The sequence below is a fragment of the Mesoplodon mirus genome, assembly GCF_964341445.2.
Source record: "Mesoplodon mirus genome assembly, chromosome: 3".
Lineage (NCBI taxonomy): Eukaryota > Metazoa > Chordata > Mammalia > Artiodactyla > Ziphiidae > Mesoplodon > Mesoplodon mirus.
In genome coordinates, this window is record NC_138978.1 from 42,124,770 (window position 1) to 42,141,690 (window position 16,921).

The 16,921-nt window shown below is 49.3% G+C and overlaps 1 protein-coding gene across 1 annotated transcript in view; it reads left to right on the forward strand.

The window, feature by feature from the left end:
* LOC309800451 (taurochenodeoxycholic 6 alpha-hydroxylase-like) overlaps nt 1–14,071 on the forward strand; it is a gene marked incomplete at its 5' end in the record, with an annotated part of 44,569 nt that extends 30,498 nt beyond the window's left edge. Inside the window, 9 exon segments of the mRNA XM_082614578.1 lie at nt 6,216–6,335; nt 7,706–7,877; nt 8,251–8,405; nt 8,873–8,979; nt 9,083–9,271; nt 9,370–9,502; nt 10,395–10,459; nt 10,596–10,669; nt 13,314–14,071. Of these exon segments, the coding sequence (XP_082470704.1) occupies nt 6,216–6,335; nt 7,706–7,877; nt 8,251–8,405; nt 8,873–8,979; nt 9,083–9,271; nt 9,370–9,502; nt 10,395–10,459; nt 10,596–10,669; nt 13,314–13,482 (1,184 nt within the window). The 3' untranslated portion in view covers nt 13,483–14,071.
* Nucleotides 14,072–16,921: the final 2,850 nt, after the last annotated feature.

Here is a 16,921-nt window from a genome sequence, read left to right on the forward strand (position 1 = left end):
GTATAATTATTTTCTAACATAGGATAAAAAGGAACTAGTAAAACTACTCCTGCTACAACTGTAGTACTTCAGTGAAGTAGGACTGAAACTGGTGTTGGACCCTCTACGGATGATGGAAGTGGGGGATGTAGTCCCAGCTGAGCACATTTCCTGGTTGCAGTTCAAAGTAAACCTATTAGTAGGAAAATATCATAATTAAGATTAAGGATAAAACTTAATCTTGAAATTCTCATGTATTTGAATGGAGAAATGATTATGCTATTGATATTGCAAAACCTATCTCTCCAATGTGATTATTAAAATGTTCTTGAAGGGCTTCTAATTAGCCACGGGCACAACCAGGAGGTAGGAAGGGGTGGGACAGAGGGCAGTGGGAGGGCAGGGAGGGCCAGTGCTCTCAGAGCATGGTCATGGTCAGCAAGTCCACAGGACAAAGTCTTGTTGTGTAACAAGCACATGGTTCCTGGGGAAAACCCAGCTTACCTCTCAGGTCTTGGCTCCTCATCCCAGTTCGCTGAGCTCACTCCCTCCCAGGAACCTGTGTTCCTGGTGTCCTCAGGTCTGTCAGACACACCTTCCTTAGGTAGATCTGCAGGCTGTCCTGGCAGCCCTGCACTTTGAGGACAATGGCTCTTCTAACTAAGTCTCCCTACTCTCCAGGCTGAGCAGCTTCACCTATTCTCATAGAACAGGCTTCTAGATGCTTCCCTGCCCCATCCCTCAATCCCATCCTCTCTGTCTGGCCCTGAGCTTGCCTAGGAGCACAGACATCAGTCTGATGGATGCTGCCCTGTGGGTTCACAGTCCATGGAGATGATAGACAGGAATCTAAGAAGGTGTCAGGTCACAGGAAAAGAGGCCCACCTGCTAGGTGGGGGGTTATGTCAGTCAGAGGGGGGCCAACTGGCTCGGTTTGGTGGAATGCAGGACTCTGAGTGGTTAAAACTGTGATATTCCTAGGCAAACTGATCAATCAGGCCTCAAGGATGGCCTCTAGGCAAAGGGTACTGACATTTGACTTGTGCCATTAAATAGGGTCTGTTCATCTCTGGGCTCTCGTCCCTCATACACTGTACTATGAGCTCCCTGGGGCTGAGGTATCGTCCCCTTCTTGTACCCCTGTACTCCAGTACCCAACACAGAGCCTGACTTGGAGAGATGCTCAGCCCAGGTGTGTGGAGTGAGAGCAGACAGAGAGAAAGGAGCAGCTTGCAGGCTGGGGAAGGGCAGTGCCTACCCACTGAGTGAGCCAGCACTCAGCCCCGGGGGGATGCAGGGGGTGAGGGCACACAGTGAGAGCCAGTCTTTTCTCAAGAGAAGGAGGCCGAGTGATTATCAGCAGAGTGGAGCTAAGATGGCTCCTATTGGAATAAGCCACAGAGAGTCAGCCAAAGCCCAGTTTGTTCATGAAAATGGTTGTATTCGATTTCCAGATTATTTTGATTTTGAGAAATTGTGGTCTTTTTTTGATGCAGTTGTCACTTTTCTGAGTTAAGAGTTGACGGATGGAACCCCTAAAACACCTCCAGTGATGTTCCCATTACACTGATGGCCATCAGAGAATATATAGACTCAATAAGTAGATAATTTCCCTTACATAAATTATACTACTCATGGTGCTTAATTACTTCTCAATTTCTACTGGCCTAATATAGCAATCACAACCAAATATTTCTAGCTCTTATAATACTGAGATTTCTTTCAACCCCTCTAATATTGGCAGAGTCAGGAATTAGAATGCCATACATAATTGGGTAGAACAAAGGCAGTGCCAATGAAGAAGGATTTGCAGGCAGCTGGCTGGCTTGGGCACCAAGCAATCAGAAAGGAGGCATGCTCCTGTGCAGAAACACGGACCCCAAGTCCTCTGGGCCAACAAGAGGAGATCCAGGAAAACTAGGTAACATAGCTGGGGAGGTAAGAGGCTCCCACCAGTCAGTCCCTGCACTGGATCAACAAAGCAGGGCAGTCCCAATGATGGACGTGACCTGGGAACACAGGGCAGCCCCCAGAATGAATTCAAGCAGGACACGTCTCAGTTCAGGGCAGGATTGTCAGCCCTGCCCACACCCCCACTAGAACAGGAGCTCCACAATAGCAGGGATTTTGTTGTTCACTGCTGGATCTCTAGCTCCTAGGATGGCAGTTGACCCAAAGTAAGTACTCAACACAGAGTTACCAGATAAACGAATGAGTCCTTCTACCCATCTACTCATTCATGTATTTGACATTCACTGTAGTGGAAACATTTTGGATGTCTGCTCTGAGATCTCTTCCCTCGCACAGGGTGGCTTTCGAAAACCCTATTCACCCCCAGCCACAGTTGATTGTAGCAGGTGGACGTCTTGGCCATGAGATTAGAATCAGATTCTTGGAATAGGATTCAGCAGTGCCACTCAGACATGATGGTGGCAGAATGGTGAGGTGCCAACCTCAGAAGGGCAGACATTCCCTCCTGTATCTCCTGGACCCAGCTGCACAAGGACAGTGACTGTATCTGTTTGTTCGTAACTGTATCACCAGCTTCTAGAAAAGTGCCTGTACGAGGTGGAACCTCCATAAACACTTTCTGGGAGATGAATGCATGGAGGTACAGAGAGAAAGAATGGGAGAAACAGTCCTGGCAGCCCTTCAGTCCCTGGTTCTGCCCTTCCACAGCCTGGCTGCCCCTTGCCCTTGGGGTCCGTGAGACACCCCTGGGCCCCCAGCTTTCTTTTTGTCCTTTTCCTCTCTCTTCCGTTAGCTCTGATTCTGTCACTTGCAACAGCAATTTTAATCAAGACTCATTCATTCACACTCCTGCATGTACTCACTCCTTCTTCATGAACATTATTGATTCTTTTAAAAGTGAGGAGGCACAATCTCTATGAACCATGATCTATGCTGGCTCTAGGAACACAGGGATGACATATATGAAAAGTAAGCTTGTCAACACGGTGCCCCACAATTAGAACATTGAGTTGAAACCTGATAATAGAAGCACCCAGGGAGCCTTGGGAACCCTGGGGAAGGACACCTTGGAGTCAGCAGGTTTGACTTTAGATGCAGCTCACTTGGGCTTATCCTTTAATGTGGGTTGCCTCATTCTTCAGTGAGATGGATCAAGTAATAATCCCTCCCTTATACATGTTTGTCTTGAGCATTACAGATGTCTATGAAAATGTTTTATACGCCATGGAGTTAATCCCTGAACATTTATCAAGCATGAATTATGCGTAAACTTATAATGGCAATTCTGAGTGAGAAACAAACAAGGAGACAGAATCCGATCTTAGGCCAAGCTCTGGAGAGATATCAAGAATCTGGATCAGAGCCCAGCTCATCAGAGCTAATCTTTGATCTCTGCAGATAGTTTCTGAACCATCTCTCCATGCCTGTCCAAACATTCACCCCCACCCCAAGCAACTGACCTTAAAACAAGGTTTTTTTATTTTGTTACTCTTGTTATAGTTCCAAAGGAACAGAAACAGCAACAACCGCTGAAAAGGATAGAGAAATTCCCATGTGTCCATCCTCACTGACTAGGGGGGAGCAAGGTTAGCCCTGTGATCTCTGACCCTGACTACATGAAGGTGGTCCTGGTGAGATCAGGTAGAGCAAAACCCACATCCCAGCTAGAGCAAATCTTCCCTCTTGGGTACATGCCCCTGGGTCTGTGAAATTCCAGAAGAGACTGCCAGTTCAGCCATCAATACCTGACCCTCTACCAGCCATCCTTACAGCCCACAAGCCAGCCTAAGAGAGTCAGGGATGGGAAGCAAGTGGGAGGTGGCTTGAGACGGACTGTCAGCTGACAAGCATCAGGACGGGAAGGCAGCCCATAGTATTATTATTATTAAAAGTATTCATGATAGTAGCAACAACACTTTTTAAAATAAATTATTTATTTTTGGCTGTTTTGGGTCTTCATTTCTGCACGCGGGCTTTCTCTAGTTGAGGTGAGTCGGGGCTACTCTGTTGTGGTACGCGGGCTTCTCATTGCAGTGGCTTCTCTTGTTGCCGAGCACAGGCTCTAGGAGCGCGGGCTTCAGTAGTTGTGGCACGCAGACTCAGAAGTTGTGGCTCACGGGATCTAGAGAGCAGGCTCAGTAGTTGTGGCGCACGGGCTTAGTTGCTCCGCGGCAGGTGGGATCTTCCTGGACCACAGTTCAAACCCGTGTCCCCTGCATTGGCAGGCGGATTCTATTTTTTTTTTTTTTTTTTATTGCGGTACGCGGGCCTCTCACTGTTGTGGCCTCTCCCGTTGCCGAGCACAGGCTCCGGACGCGCAGGCTCAACGGCCATGGCTCACAGGCCCAGCCGCTTCACAGCATGTGGGATCTTCCCAGACTGGGGAACGAACCCATGTCCCCTGCATTGGCAGGCGGACTCTGAACCACTGTGCCACCAGGGAAGTCCTACAGGCGGATTCTTAACCACTGTGCCACCAGGGAAGTCCCAACAACGCTTTAAAGTGTTTTTTTCAGGTCTAAAGAAGAAGAGGTAACAAGAACTCTTATTAACATGAACTCTTCTTATTAAAGTGTCAGATGTGGACAAAGGATTAATCTCCAAAATTTAAAAGCAGTTCATGCAGCTCAATATCAAAAAAACAAACAACCCAATCCAAAAATGGGCAGAAGACCTAAATAGACATTTCTCCAAAGAAGATATACAGACTGCCAACAAACACATGGCAAAGAATGCTCAACATCATTAATCATTAGAGAAATGCAAATCAAAACTACAATGCGATATCATCCCACACTGGTCAGAATGGCCATCATCAAAAAAATCTACAAACAGTAAATGCTGGAGAGGGTGTGGAGAAAAGGGAACCCTCAATACACTGTTGGTGGGAATGTAAATTGATACAGCCACTATGGAGAACAGTATGGAGGTTCCTTAAAAAACAAAAAATAGAACTACCATACGAACCAGCAATCTCACTACTGGGCATATACCCTGAGAAAACCATAATTCAAAAAGAGTCATGTACCACAATGTTCATTGCAGCTCTATTTACAATAGCCAGGACATGGAAGCAACCTAAGTGTCCATCGACAGATGAATGGATAAAGAAGATGTGGCACATATATACAATGGAATATTACTCAGCCATAAAACAAAACGAAATTGAGTTATTTGTCGTGAGGTGGATGGACCTAGAGTCTGTCATACAGAGTCAAGTAAGTCAGAAAGAGAAAAACAAATACCGTAGGCTAACACATATATATGGAATCTAAAAAAAAAAAAAATGGTCATGAAGAACCTAGGGGCAAGACAGGAATAAAGACGCAAACCTACTAGAGAATGGACTTGAGAACACGGGGAGGGGGAAGGGGAAGCTGGGACGAAGTGAGAGAGTGGCATGGACATATATACACTACTAAGTGTAAAATAGATAGCTAGTGGGAAGCAGCCGCATAGCACAGGGAGATCAGCTCGGTGCTTTGCGACCAGCTAGAAGGGTGAGATAAGGAGGGTGGGAGGGAGGGAGACGCAAGAGGGAAGAGATATGGGGATATATGTATATGTATAACTGATTCACTTTTTTATAAAGCAGAAACTAACACACCATTGTAAAGCAATTATACTCCAATAAAAACGTTAAAAAATAAAGTGTCAGATGTGTTCTATGCAACATACATTTATTGCCTCATTTAATCTTTAAAATAGCCCTATAAGTTACACTATATTATTCTTCATATACTAGAAAGGAGATTATATTTCATGACCTATCATTATGGACAAAACTTCTGAGGTAAATGTCTTGTTTTTCTCATTTTTTCTGCACAATGAATAATTAATAATGACTAACCAAAGTAAGAAATTATTAAATGTTTTCAGATTGTGACTATATTTCAAACATATATTAGTTTTTTATAATATATTTTAAAAATATTTATTGGAGTATAGTTGATTTACAATGTTCTGTTAGTTTCAGGTATACTGCAGAGTGATTCAGATTCTTTTCCCTTATAGGTTATTACAAAATATTGAGTATAGTTCCTTGTGTTATACAGTAGGTCCTTGTTCCCCCAACTCTTTTTCAAACTTTATGTCAAACTGTCACTTCTTAATGGAGCAGCCATTTTGGAAATTCACATTCCTGAAATGTACTGGCCTTTCCTGCCTTTTCTGTGACAGACCTCCTTGTGACACTCTTGGTTCCTCCCAAGTCGTCCCTCTGATCCAGTCTCCCCATCCCACACACACACCCATCTGTGGCCCAGGGAATGGTTTGCTCGTGTTGGAGGGGCATACATGGTTCCAGCACCGGCAGATGCTGACCCCAGCCTTCCACTACGACATCTTGAAGCCCTACGTGGGTCTCATGGCTGACTCTGATGCTGGTGAGTCCATCTCTCTCTCACCTGCACAACTCACAGCAAGCTCAATCCACAGTCCACTCTCAGACAGATATATCCCTCAGACATCCATCAGACACAGCTCCCCAGAATCATGCGCTCAATCCCACAGAGAGGCACATCACACGTTAGAAGTGCACATATGCAATGTCAAGTGTTCAGACACCCTTGTACAGCCAGACCCTGTTGCCTCTTGCAGACACATAGACACATTATCACACACCCTATGTGACTCATACACCTCAACACACATGTGCTACTGTTATATGGAGGTAAGAATTTGGACACACTCATTGGCATACATATGCACATATTTGGACACATTGAGACATACCTGACAGATGTACACAGGCATGCATTTATACACTCGGGATATGTATGTCCAAATATACTGACTTTGCAACTCTTAGAAAGAAGCTTCCTTTTCAAATTGGTATAAATAAATCCCTCTTCCTTTGATGGAAAGTCCTTCTAAGATATTTCCAAAGGCAGAGTCCCAGGTCTTGACTATGAGACAGGACTCCCCGTAAAATGGATTGGACAGAAGAGTAACCACCTTGGATGTACAATTTGTTCATTGCCAAGGGAAAGGAGGGCCATGGTGGATACAGGGTTCACATTGCCCCTGCTTGTGAGTCTTCAGCAGTGTAGGCTGGAACAATGGTCATTCTCCTTGGACAGCAGGACAACCTGAGGACACGGCCTGAGCAATGTCAGGCCTGAGCAGTTCTGGCCTGAGCAATGTCAGTTTCAGCCGTAGGTTAGACATCCCAGGATGGCATTCAGGTGGACTCTGGCCAGACGTCCAGGTTTCTGCATGGAACTGAGCCACTAATGGGAAGAACTGGAAACCAGGTCTACAATCTGTGTAGAGCTTTGTCCTGCCAACACATCGCCTTCCATCACGTTTCCAGCTTCTCACCCAACTGTGCTCAGCTAACATTTGTTGAACAAAAGAAATTGAAGTCCCTGATGTCCCTTCCTTAGGATCCCCAATAACATCCAGTTAGCCTTCTCTGGACTTGAGACGTTTACTCCCTAAAGTTGAACTTCGCCTGTCCAAAATGTGCAGCTCAGCTATCAACAAAAAGACTCCCCTTTGGCACCTGAGAAACAGTGTTTTCTGGTCTTCAAAAATTGATTATCATAATAACTAATTTCTAAAATTCAAACTTTAGTCAAACTATAAGGGATGATCATAAATTACATAATTAAATTTTCTGAGAAAATAGCCATCCCATTACACACTTACTTTACACTCTTAAATAACACATCTACTTAGAAAGTGAGAAAAATTCATCCAAAGATTTAGAGAGACAGACAGACAGACAGAGAGCCTGGCCTTGTCAGCGCAGGCCTTCTGGGAGAGCAGAGCAGGGTCAATGTCCTCCTCCCACTACAGGACAAGTGGGAGGAGCTCGTCAGCCTGGACTCACATCTGGAGGTCCTTGGACCCGTCTCCTTGATGACCCTGGACACCATCATGAAGTGCGCCTTCAGCCACCAGGGCAGCATCCAGACAGACAGGTCAGTGACAACCTTTCAATGCCAGGGTCCTTGTTCTCACCAGCTGGGGAGGACTTACCTGAGAGGCAGTTAGGGCAGCGTGGATGCTTCTCAGCACAAAAAGCAACATTCTGCACAGAGTCATGGACCACAGTCAAATTCCACCCAGACCAACTTTGACTCAGTCACAGGTCCCTGATTCCTGAACAGGGAGAAACCTGGCCACTCAGGCCACTTGTAAAGGACTGAGGGTCTCCAGGGTTGTAAGGCAGAAATGACAAAGCCTCAGTGCTGCCTGTCCCCACTGACTGAGGAATCCCCACCTGGAGCCCCACTCCGTCTCCAGGTCAGAGGCTCCCTCCACTCCAGTCTCCTCTGAATCCTCTCCCTTCAGGAACATCCAGTCCTACATCCAGGCCATCAGGGACCTCGGCAACCTGACTATTACCCGATTAAGAAATGCTTTCCACCAGAACGACATCATCTACAGGCTGACCCCTCAAGACCGCTGGAGCCACCGGGCCTGCCAGCTGGCCCATCAACACACAGGTTCTGCTCCTCCTTCTGGGCGGCTCCCGCGCACCCACCCCCATCATGCACATGTAAAAGGGCCTGGCCTTGACCCCTCAGGCAGAGCCCAGACTCCTGCTTCCTCTTCAGGGGCTGGCACACACCCACACTGGGTACTTCCTGGTGCAGGAGTTGTGAACCGAGATGTCAGGGTGTCAAGTGAGGTGCAGGGAGACACATGTGTCACCACGTTGGAGACGGTTGAATGAGACCCCCTCCCAGCATCATTCCGCAGAGCCTCCATGGGCTGTGCTATTGAGGGGATTCCTGACCTGGATCACACGATGCTGGAGCTCTCTGCCCTGACATGTGGGCCCATTCCCACCCTCGTCCTCATCCATCTGGTATCCAGATTGGGCCTGAGGGGAAGATGGGGCTATGGTGGGTGCTGCATCTGGTTCCCCAGAAGCCCTCATCTCTGCCTGGGAACCACTGTTCTGGGACAGATGGAGTGATCAGGCAGAGGAAAGCTCACCTGCAGAAGGAGGGAGAGCTGGAGAAGGTGAGGAGCAAGAGGCACCTGGATTTCCTGGACATCCTCCTCTTTGCCAGAGTGAGTGTGGGCAGGAGAGGCCTGAGGCTTTGCCCAGAAGCACAGAGGAAGGGCACTCTCCCTGCCTCCGCACATGCCTCCTGCACTCTTCCTGCCTCCGCAGATGGAAAATGGGAGCAGCTTGTCTGACATGGACCTCCGTGCCGAAGTGGATACGTTCATGTTCGAGGGTCACGATACCACAGCCAGTGGCATCTCCTGGACCCTCTATGCTCTGGCTTCCCACCCTGAGCATCAGCAGAGGTGCCGGGAAGAGATCCAGAGCCTCCTGGGGGATGGCGCCTCCATCACCTGGTGAGTGCCCAACAGATGGGAGAACCTTGCCCCTCAGCGAGTGGAGAACTCCTGGTTGTCCGGCCCCACCTGCCCTCAGATGGGCTTCTTTTCAGAGACCAACTGGACCAGATGCCCAACACCACCATGTGCATCAAGGAGGCACTGCGACTCTATCCACCAGTGCCCGTCATCAGCAGAGATCTGAGCAAGCCCATCACCTTCCTTGATGGACGCTCCTTACCTGCAGGTATGAACTTCACCACACCCACTAACCTAAGCAAGACCACATGGAAGATAAAAAATACACATGTGCTTTCCAGCTCCAGGATGCTCTGTCTGATGTTTCCGCCTCAAGATAATTAATATTTATTCTTCAGTTTGGACGTTTTGTAAAATGCCTGACACTGAACTTGAACCAATGAAATCTCAATAAGCAAATGCTAGCCCCTGAATGTGGTCTTGTAATGGAGCCCTAAAATTCTAATTCCTTGAGACGTGAAGGCTTAAGAGAGAAGCAGAAATAAGCAAGGGGAGATGTGGTTCTTTCCATATGGGGTCTAAGTAAATGAGGGAACTCAGGGAGTCCATTGTCATGGGTCAGAGGGTCCAGTCTCTGGGGAGCCCTCAGGTGGATGGCAGAGAGCAGCTGATGCTCAGGTCTGAGAGCCTTGCCGTGGTTGGAAGCTACCCAGTGGCTCACTTCCCAGTGGGTCTGAATCCTAGCCCTGCCACCTCCTGTCTGTGGGGTCACAGACATGTCTCTTAACCTCTTGAAGGCTCAGGTGCCTCATCTGCACATGGCGATAGGAGTGCCTTCCTTGAGGGCTGCTGTGAGGATTAGATGAGTTAATGCACTTTCCCCAAGGGCTCATGATGGCACCTGATAAATGTGAGTTTTCACATGAGGTGATCCTAAATGTAAGCCTCCAATTCTTTTCCTTCTCAATCCTGGGCATGGTTACCTACTCCTAATCTGTGCTCATGTGCTTTGTCACCTCCAGCCCACCTGTCTTGCAAGAGCACGATTTCATTCAGAGTGATGGAGGGTAGCTCTCATGGTGGCTCCCAGGCCTTTTGTGCACATTGCCCCTGTTGCCATGGGTACCATCAGTCTTCTCTCTCTCCTCCCTGCCCCACAGGAATCCCACTCTCCCTCTTCTTTTATGGGCTTCACCACAACCCGAAGGTGTGGCCGAAACCAGAGGTATGATAGAGGAGGGGATGGGATGCTCTCTCCAGACCAGCACCTCCCCTGCTCCCCCTCGGGGATTCTTGTCCCCTGGTGGACTGGTGTAAGGAGATTGACCCCACCTGTCCTGGCCCCGGTGCTCTCTCTGCAGGTGTTTGACCCATCCCGGTTTGCACCGGGTTCTTCTCAACACAGGGCTTTCCTGCCCTTCTCACGAGGATCCAGGTGAAGCCTTCTGTACCTGGAGCATCTGGGTGTCACTGGGTGCTACCTGATGTGTGTGACTGTCTACATTCATATGTGGTGTATGCAGTTATGTCCCTGTATGTTGGCATGTTGAGAAGGAGGCGTGTGTCCCCATGTACAAGAAGGCCTTCAGGGCATGCCACGGAGAACTTGACCTCCTGACTTCCGCAACAACCAGCCACATTTCCATGGCTGTGACCGCTCCAAAGTATTCCAAGGTTTTCCTTGCTTTAGGAGTATGACATTTCAGCGTTAGAATTTTCCATGAGAGGTAGACTTCAGATGTTTGGTTTCTGTAATTTTTAGTCATCATAAAAGGTGGTTTTCCCTCTTTACACATTCCTAGTCCAGCCCACTGCCTTTTCTACTTAATTCAACAGACAGCATCTCACTGTACCAGTCATGTTTGCATGGGTTTGGATTTCCAGCTGCCTTCCTTGTCCTGATGGTTCAAGCCATGTATGTGATCATTTACAATTGCCGTTTGAAGAAAGTTACACAGCCTTGTGTGTGTTCTCTATTTCTGTAGTCGACCCCAACAAAGTTGTGACTGTGTATTAATATAAACATGACACCTTTTCTAGTTACCGTAAGTCTTTATATATAGCGGAGGTTATATACCATAGTCCCAGAGTCCAGAGTTTCTCATTGGCGAAAAGGAATATAATGAAGGACAACCAAGTGCTTTTGATTAAAAACAAGCTCACTCTTTTGTATCTGACACATGCATTTGAGAAGTTCCTGGCATGTAAAATATAAAGCACACGTGAAATTGATGTTAAGCTGGATGATACACTCCACAATGACTGCTGTGAAAATCTTCAAAGGCTACATACAGATCTTTCCCTGAAACAGTAACTTCCATAACTTTGGGACTACTTAGTAATACAAGATTTTTCTGAGTCTATACTTCCGTGAAGTTTTCAGTTGGTGAATCAACCTTCACAGAACAGGCTTCACGCAAACATTCTGCCAGAATTTGCTCTAGGAATTGTTTTCTGCCATGGACCTGTTCTTGCTTGTAGATACAGGCTGCACATCATGTGGCTGCCACTAGAGGACAGGGGGTACCTGGCGACTCAATTCCTAGGTCAGAATTAATATTTAATTTTGCTCCAGTCCCTTTTTTTTTCAATTCAATTAACTATGTTCAAATAGAAAGCTATTTATTAAGCCTGCCTCTGTGTGCCAACTCCTGTATTACAAGATGGGAAGACAGATGAAAGAAATTTGCCTTGCTCTAAGAGTTCACAGTCAAAAAACAACTACCGGGGGCTTCCCTGGTGGCGCAGTGGTTGAGAGTCTGCCTGCCGATGCAGGGGACGTGGGTTCGTGCCCCGGTCTGGGAGGATCCCACATGCCGCGGAGTGGCTGGGCCCGTGAGCCATGGCCGCTGGGCCTGCGCGTCTGTAGCCTGTGCTCCGCAACGGGAGAGGCCACAGCAGTGAGAGGCCAGCGTACCGCAAAAAAAAAAAAAAAAAAAAAGAAAAGAAAAGAAAAAACAGCTACCGCTATTCAAGACAGACATGCGACGTTTCCATAGTGTAGTGGTCAGTACGTTTGCCTTACAAAATAGACAACATGCATTCATCCACTCTTTCACTCGTTCATTCATTCACTGAGCAGATTGTGCAATGTTCCATGTTTCTGGCACTGTCCTGGTCACTGGACGGTGATGTGTCCTTGAGTTAACACTAAAGCTGCTTGGGGATGTCGGAGAAAGAGGTGCAGGCGGCAGAGGTGGGAGGCCAGGCAGTCACTAGACTGTGTCTTGAGCATGTGGCCGGCAGAGGCGGGGGGAAGGGACCTCAACAGGAGCGGAGTGAGGAAGAGGGGCTGGACAGGGGCGAGGTGAGTGAGGAGCAGCCCAGAGAGCGCTGTGACGCCAGCTGAGGCCCCGCGACGTGTCCTCCCTGTGATGGAGGGCACAGCAGGCCCCGAGCCGCCGTGGCTGCAGTAGAGGGAGGGGAGGCAAGGAGACTGAAGAGGCCAGTGAGGAGCCCACGGGACGGGAGGAGGGGCCTTGCTGGAGCAGAATGGGAAGGCTCCAGGGGCGGGTTGACTGACGGGCTGCGGGGAGACAGGAGGCCGGAGCATTAACTGGGAGGCAAGTGGTCCAACAGGTTGAGGGGCGCTAACCCGTGGTCCCTCCAAGAAGCCTGCCTGTTGCCATCCTGACATCCTTACACAACCCTGTCCGGTTCTGTCTGGGGACTGGGGCCCCTGCTTGTCTGCCATGGGTGGTGAGGGCCCGAGAGTGGCCCACACCCCCCTACAGTGCCCTGGCCTGGCCTGAAACCAGAAACTGCCTGTGGATGAGTGAACAAAGTACTAATTCATATTTACTGATTCACGTGACTTGACCCTGTGGCTTAGAGCGCCGACCCTCCCCAGCAGGACTTGCTACTGCTGAGAGCAGAAGTAGGACTTAGGAGCTAGTCCTGGAGAGAGGTGGCCTTTGTAAAGGTCAGGGGGAGAAGGTGGACTGAGGCTCGGGCGGCACGTTCAGTGTGACCCGTAAGGAAGGGATCGGGGCTGGGCCACATGAAGGAGAACCCTGAATGCCCCGTGCCCGGCAGGGGTTAGAAGGCTCTGCTCACTTCCTTTTCCCTCCCTGACCCAGGAACTGCATCGGGAAGCAGTTTGCCATGAATGAGATGAAGGTGGCCGTGGCCCTGACCTTGCTTCGCTTTGAGCTGGCACCGGATCCCTCCAGGGTCCCTGTTCCCATTCCAAGGCTTGTGCTGAAGCCCCAGAATGGGATCCACTTGCAGCTCAGGAAGCTCCTGTAATGCTTGTTGGGGACAAGGACGAGCTCTGAGGGCCCTGCCTGCCGTCCTGGCTCGCTGTCACTCTCTCCCGTCCTTGCCTCTGTGCCCACTTCCTGCTTCTGTCTGCCCACCTGCCTGCCTACCTCATCTCCTGCCTCCTGCCCATCAGACGTTCTGCCCTCCTCCTCGCACCTTTCTCCAGGCTCCCTTTCTGCTTATCTCTCCGTCTGTCTCTGACCCACCTGTGTCTCTGACTGTCCACCTAAACCCTGATCGCCTGCTCTCCTCCAGTCTGTCTACTCTCTCCTTGTCTTTCACCCCTTCTGCCTGCCTGTCTGTCCCTGAATTCACTTCCTTTTGCTGACAATAAAATTGGCCACAGCCCTTTGGATTTAGAACAACAAAGAGTTATTTTCTGACAGCTCTGGAGTCAGAAGTCGGAAATGGGTTTCCCTGGACACAACCAAGATGTTGGCACGGCCCCCTATGAAGGGATCTAGGAGAGGATCCCTCTCTTTGCCTTTTCCCACATCTAGAACTGCAATCCTTGCATTCCTTGGCTCCTGGGCCCTCCTCCATATTCAAATCCATCAGCTTCTTCAAATGTTCCCCTGCTCTGTCTTGACATCGCTTTCTCTTTCATAAGGGCCTTTGTGATTACATGGACCCAACAGATCAAACAGGCTTCTTCTCCAGTTCCGGGGATTAGGATTAGGACACCCTGGGCAGCCGTTACTGTAGCTGCTAAATCCTGTGTGACTACCATTGCCCTGGGCCCCTAATCTCTCCCGTGTGTTATGGGTCTACCTGTTTGTCACTTACCTGGCTTCCCCTCTTTCCCACTCCCTGGATAAATTCACAATGTCATATGGAGCGTGTGTGTCTTCTCTTTTTTTTTTTTTTTTAAACCTGTTTTTTTTTTTTAACATCTTTATCGGAGTATAATTGCTTTACAATGGTGTGTTAGTTTCTTCTGTATAACAAAGTGAATCAGCTATACGTATACATATATCCCCATATCTCCTTCCTCTTGCATCTCCCTCCCTCCCACTCTCTCTATCCCACCCCTCTAGGTGGTCACAAAGCACCAAGCTGATCTCCCTGTGCGATGCAGCTGCTTCCCACTAGCTATCTATTTTACATTTGGTAGTGTATATATGTCCATGCCACTCTCTCACTTTGTCCCAGCTTACCCTTCCCTTGAAAGGAGCCGGATGGAATGGAAGAGAGAGAGAAGGGGAGGGAAGACAGAGGAGACAAGGAGGGTACATGACCCCTGGTCTGTGGGCCCAGAACCCCAGCATGACAAGCGTGTCCCAGCACCCCTGCAGCCTCACACTCTGGGGTCCCTCACGCCCCACAACCCACCTGTCACCTGAGGATCCCATGGCAGCTGAGTCAGGAGAAAGGGCTTGTCTCCAAAGGCTCAGAGGGAAGAAGCTCACCCCGGGCACCTGTCGGGGAAGGAGCCTCCCAGGTATTGTGTGGTAGCTTCCTCAACTACATCTTTAGAGGGGCCCAGCCAGAGTCCATCCTGCCCTGAGCAAACAAGACTTACAGACTTGGCTCAACGCGAGGGCCTCAGGAGGCCAATCCTTCACCCCAAATGAGATTTGAGAAGAGCCCAGCCTGGCCATGTCACCAGCCCTCGGCAGCCCTTCCTCACACGCAGGGCCTGCAGGCTCCACAGAGGCCCGAGCGGGTGACTGTGCAGGAGGGTCTGGGAGGAAACAGCTGGGCACGAGCCTTGGCTGCTGGGAGAGGATGTCAGACCCGAAACAGAGGACCAGCCGGTGCACCTCCCCCACAGGACAGCCCCTTGCAGTCCCCCGTGTGTCTGCCCGGCCCCTGAGCAAGGACGGGCTTCTTCAACCCTGGCACTCCTGGAGACCTCGGGGGGACTGGTCCTCCTGACCCTGACCAGCGCCAGGCCCCTTGCACTCCTCCACCAGCCTCTCTGCATCAGCCCTGCTCTCTTGCTGCTTCTGCACACAGTTCCTCCTCCCGTCCCACCCCTGCCCTTCCTAAGCCAGGGCCCCGGGTGCCAGAGGAGACCCCCCTGCAGCCCTGTGCTGTGCTGTGCTGTGATGCCGCCATGTGCCTCCTGAGGGGGACATCTCCCCCAGCCGCTGCCTGCAGCTGGAACCTTCTGTCCAGTCCCCTCCCCATTCCTAGGTCACAGGGCTAGTTCACTCAGCTCCAAGAAGGGGACAGGTGGACATATATACATACCAAATGTAAAATAGATGGCTAGTGGGAAGCAGCCGCATAGCACAGGGAGATCAGCTCCGTGCTTTGTGACCACCTAGAACGGTGGGATAGGGAGGGTGGGAGGGAGGGAGACGCAAGAGGGAAGAGATATGGGGACATATGTATACGTATAACTGATTCACTTTGTTATACAGCAGAAACTAACACACCATTGTAAAGCAATTATACTCCAATAAAGATGTTAAAAAAAAAGTTGGGGCCAGGAGTACACTCTGTGCCTGACCGGGGGTGGTGCAGGAGAGTTAGCTGGGACTGTCCTGGGCAGGAAGCTTGGCAGGTCCCCTGGCGTCAGGTGGTGCAGAAGGGCTTGGGCTGGTTACTCTGAGAGCATGGGACGATGGGCACTCACTTTCCTTACTGTTCCTAGTGCTGGACCAAGTTGCTGAACCAACAAAGGAAAGTCTAGTTGCTCACAATCTCGGGGGAAGCAGAGGCAGAGACCTGAGAGGAACCTGAGAGGGGGTGAAAGGTTGGGCTGTGAGGGGGTATGTGTAGGTGGTTAGTCACCCCTGACCTTTAGTTAGGACAGCAACCCAGAATGTGGCCCCATAGGTTATGTGTGAAGCACCTGTCATGAGGAGAGGCAAAGGAAGAGGCTTTTGGGACAGAAGTTAAACTTGGTGGGGGAGCAGGTCAGGAGGAAACTCAAGGCTCCTAAGAGAGCTTGCTTCCAAGTAATTCTTCATGGAAATCTTTGGTGTTTTACTTTCTGAATTATGGACACTGGATTTGATCTTGGGGAAGACAGAAAATGAAGGTTTCCCCATCCCTTTTGCTCTTTCACATATGACCTCCATGACTTTTTCAGTGCCCATCCCTCTAGAAGCACTCTCTACCTAGTGAACTCCTATTCACCCTTCAAAACCCCATTCTTTTTTTTTAGTTTTCTCCTTTCCTGATCGGTCCGGACACTATTCATTCTTCCAGCACAAGCCTACCATTTTTCTTAACTAATATACTTTTATACCTTTACCTATAGCCTGTGAGCTCAAGAAATATTTGCTGAGTGAATGAATGACTGAATGAACATTTCTTGGATGTAAATAGGAAATGAATTATTCTCCCAACTTTCAAAGGGGAAGCTGAGGCTCAGAGAGGACAAGTCTCTAGCTTCATATGTAGTGAAACTGCCCTGGGGCTGGACCTCCTGAATCCAAGGCCAGTGCTCTGTCCACTGGCACAGTCACCC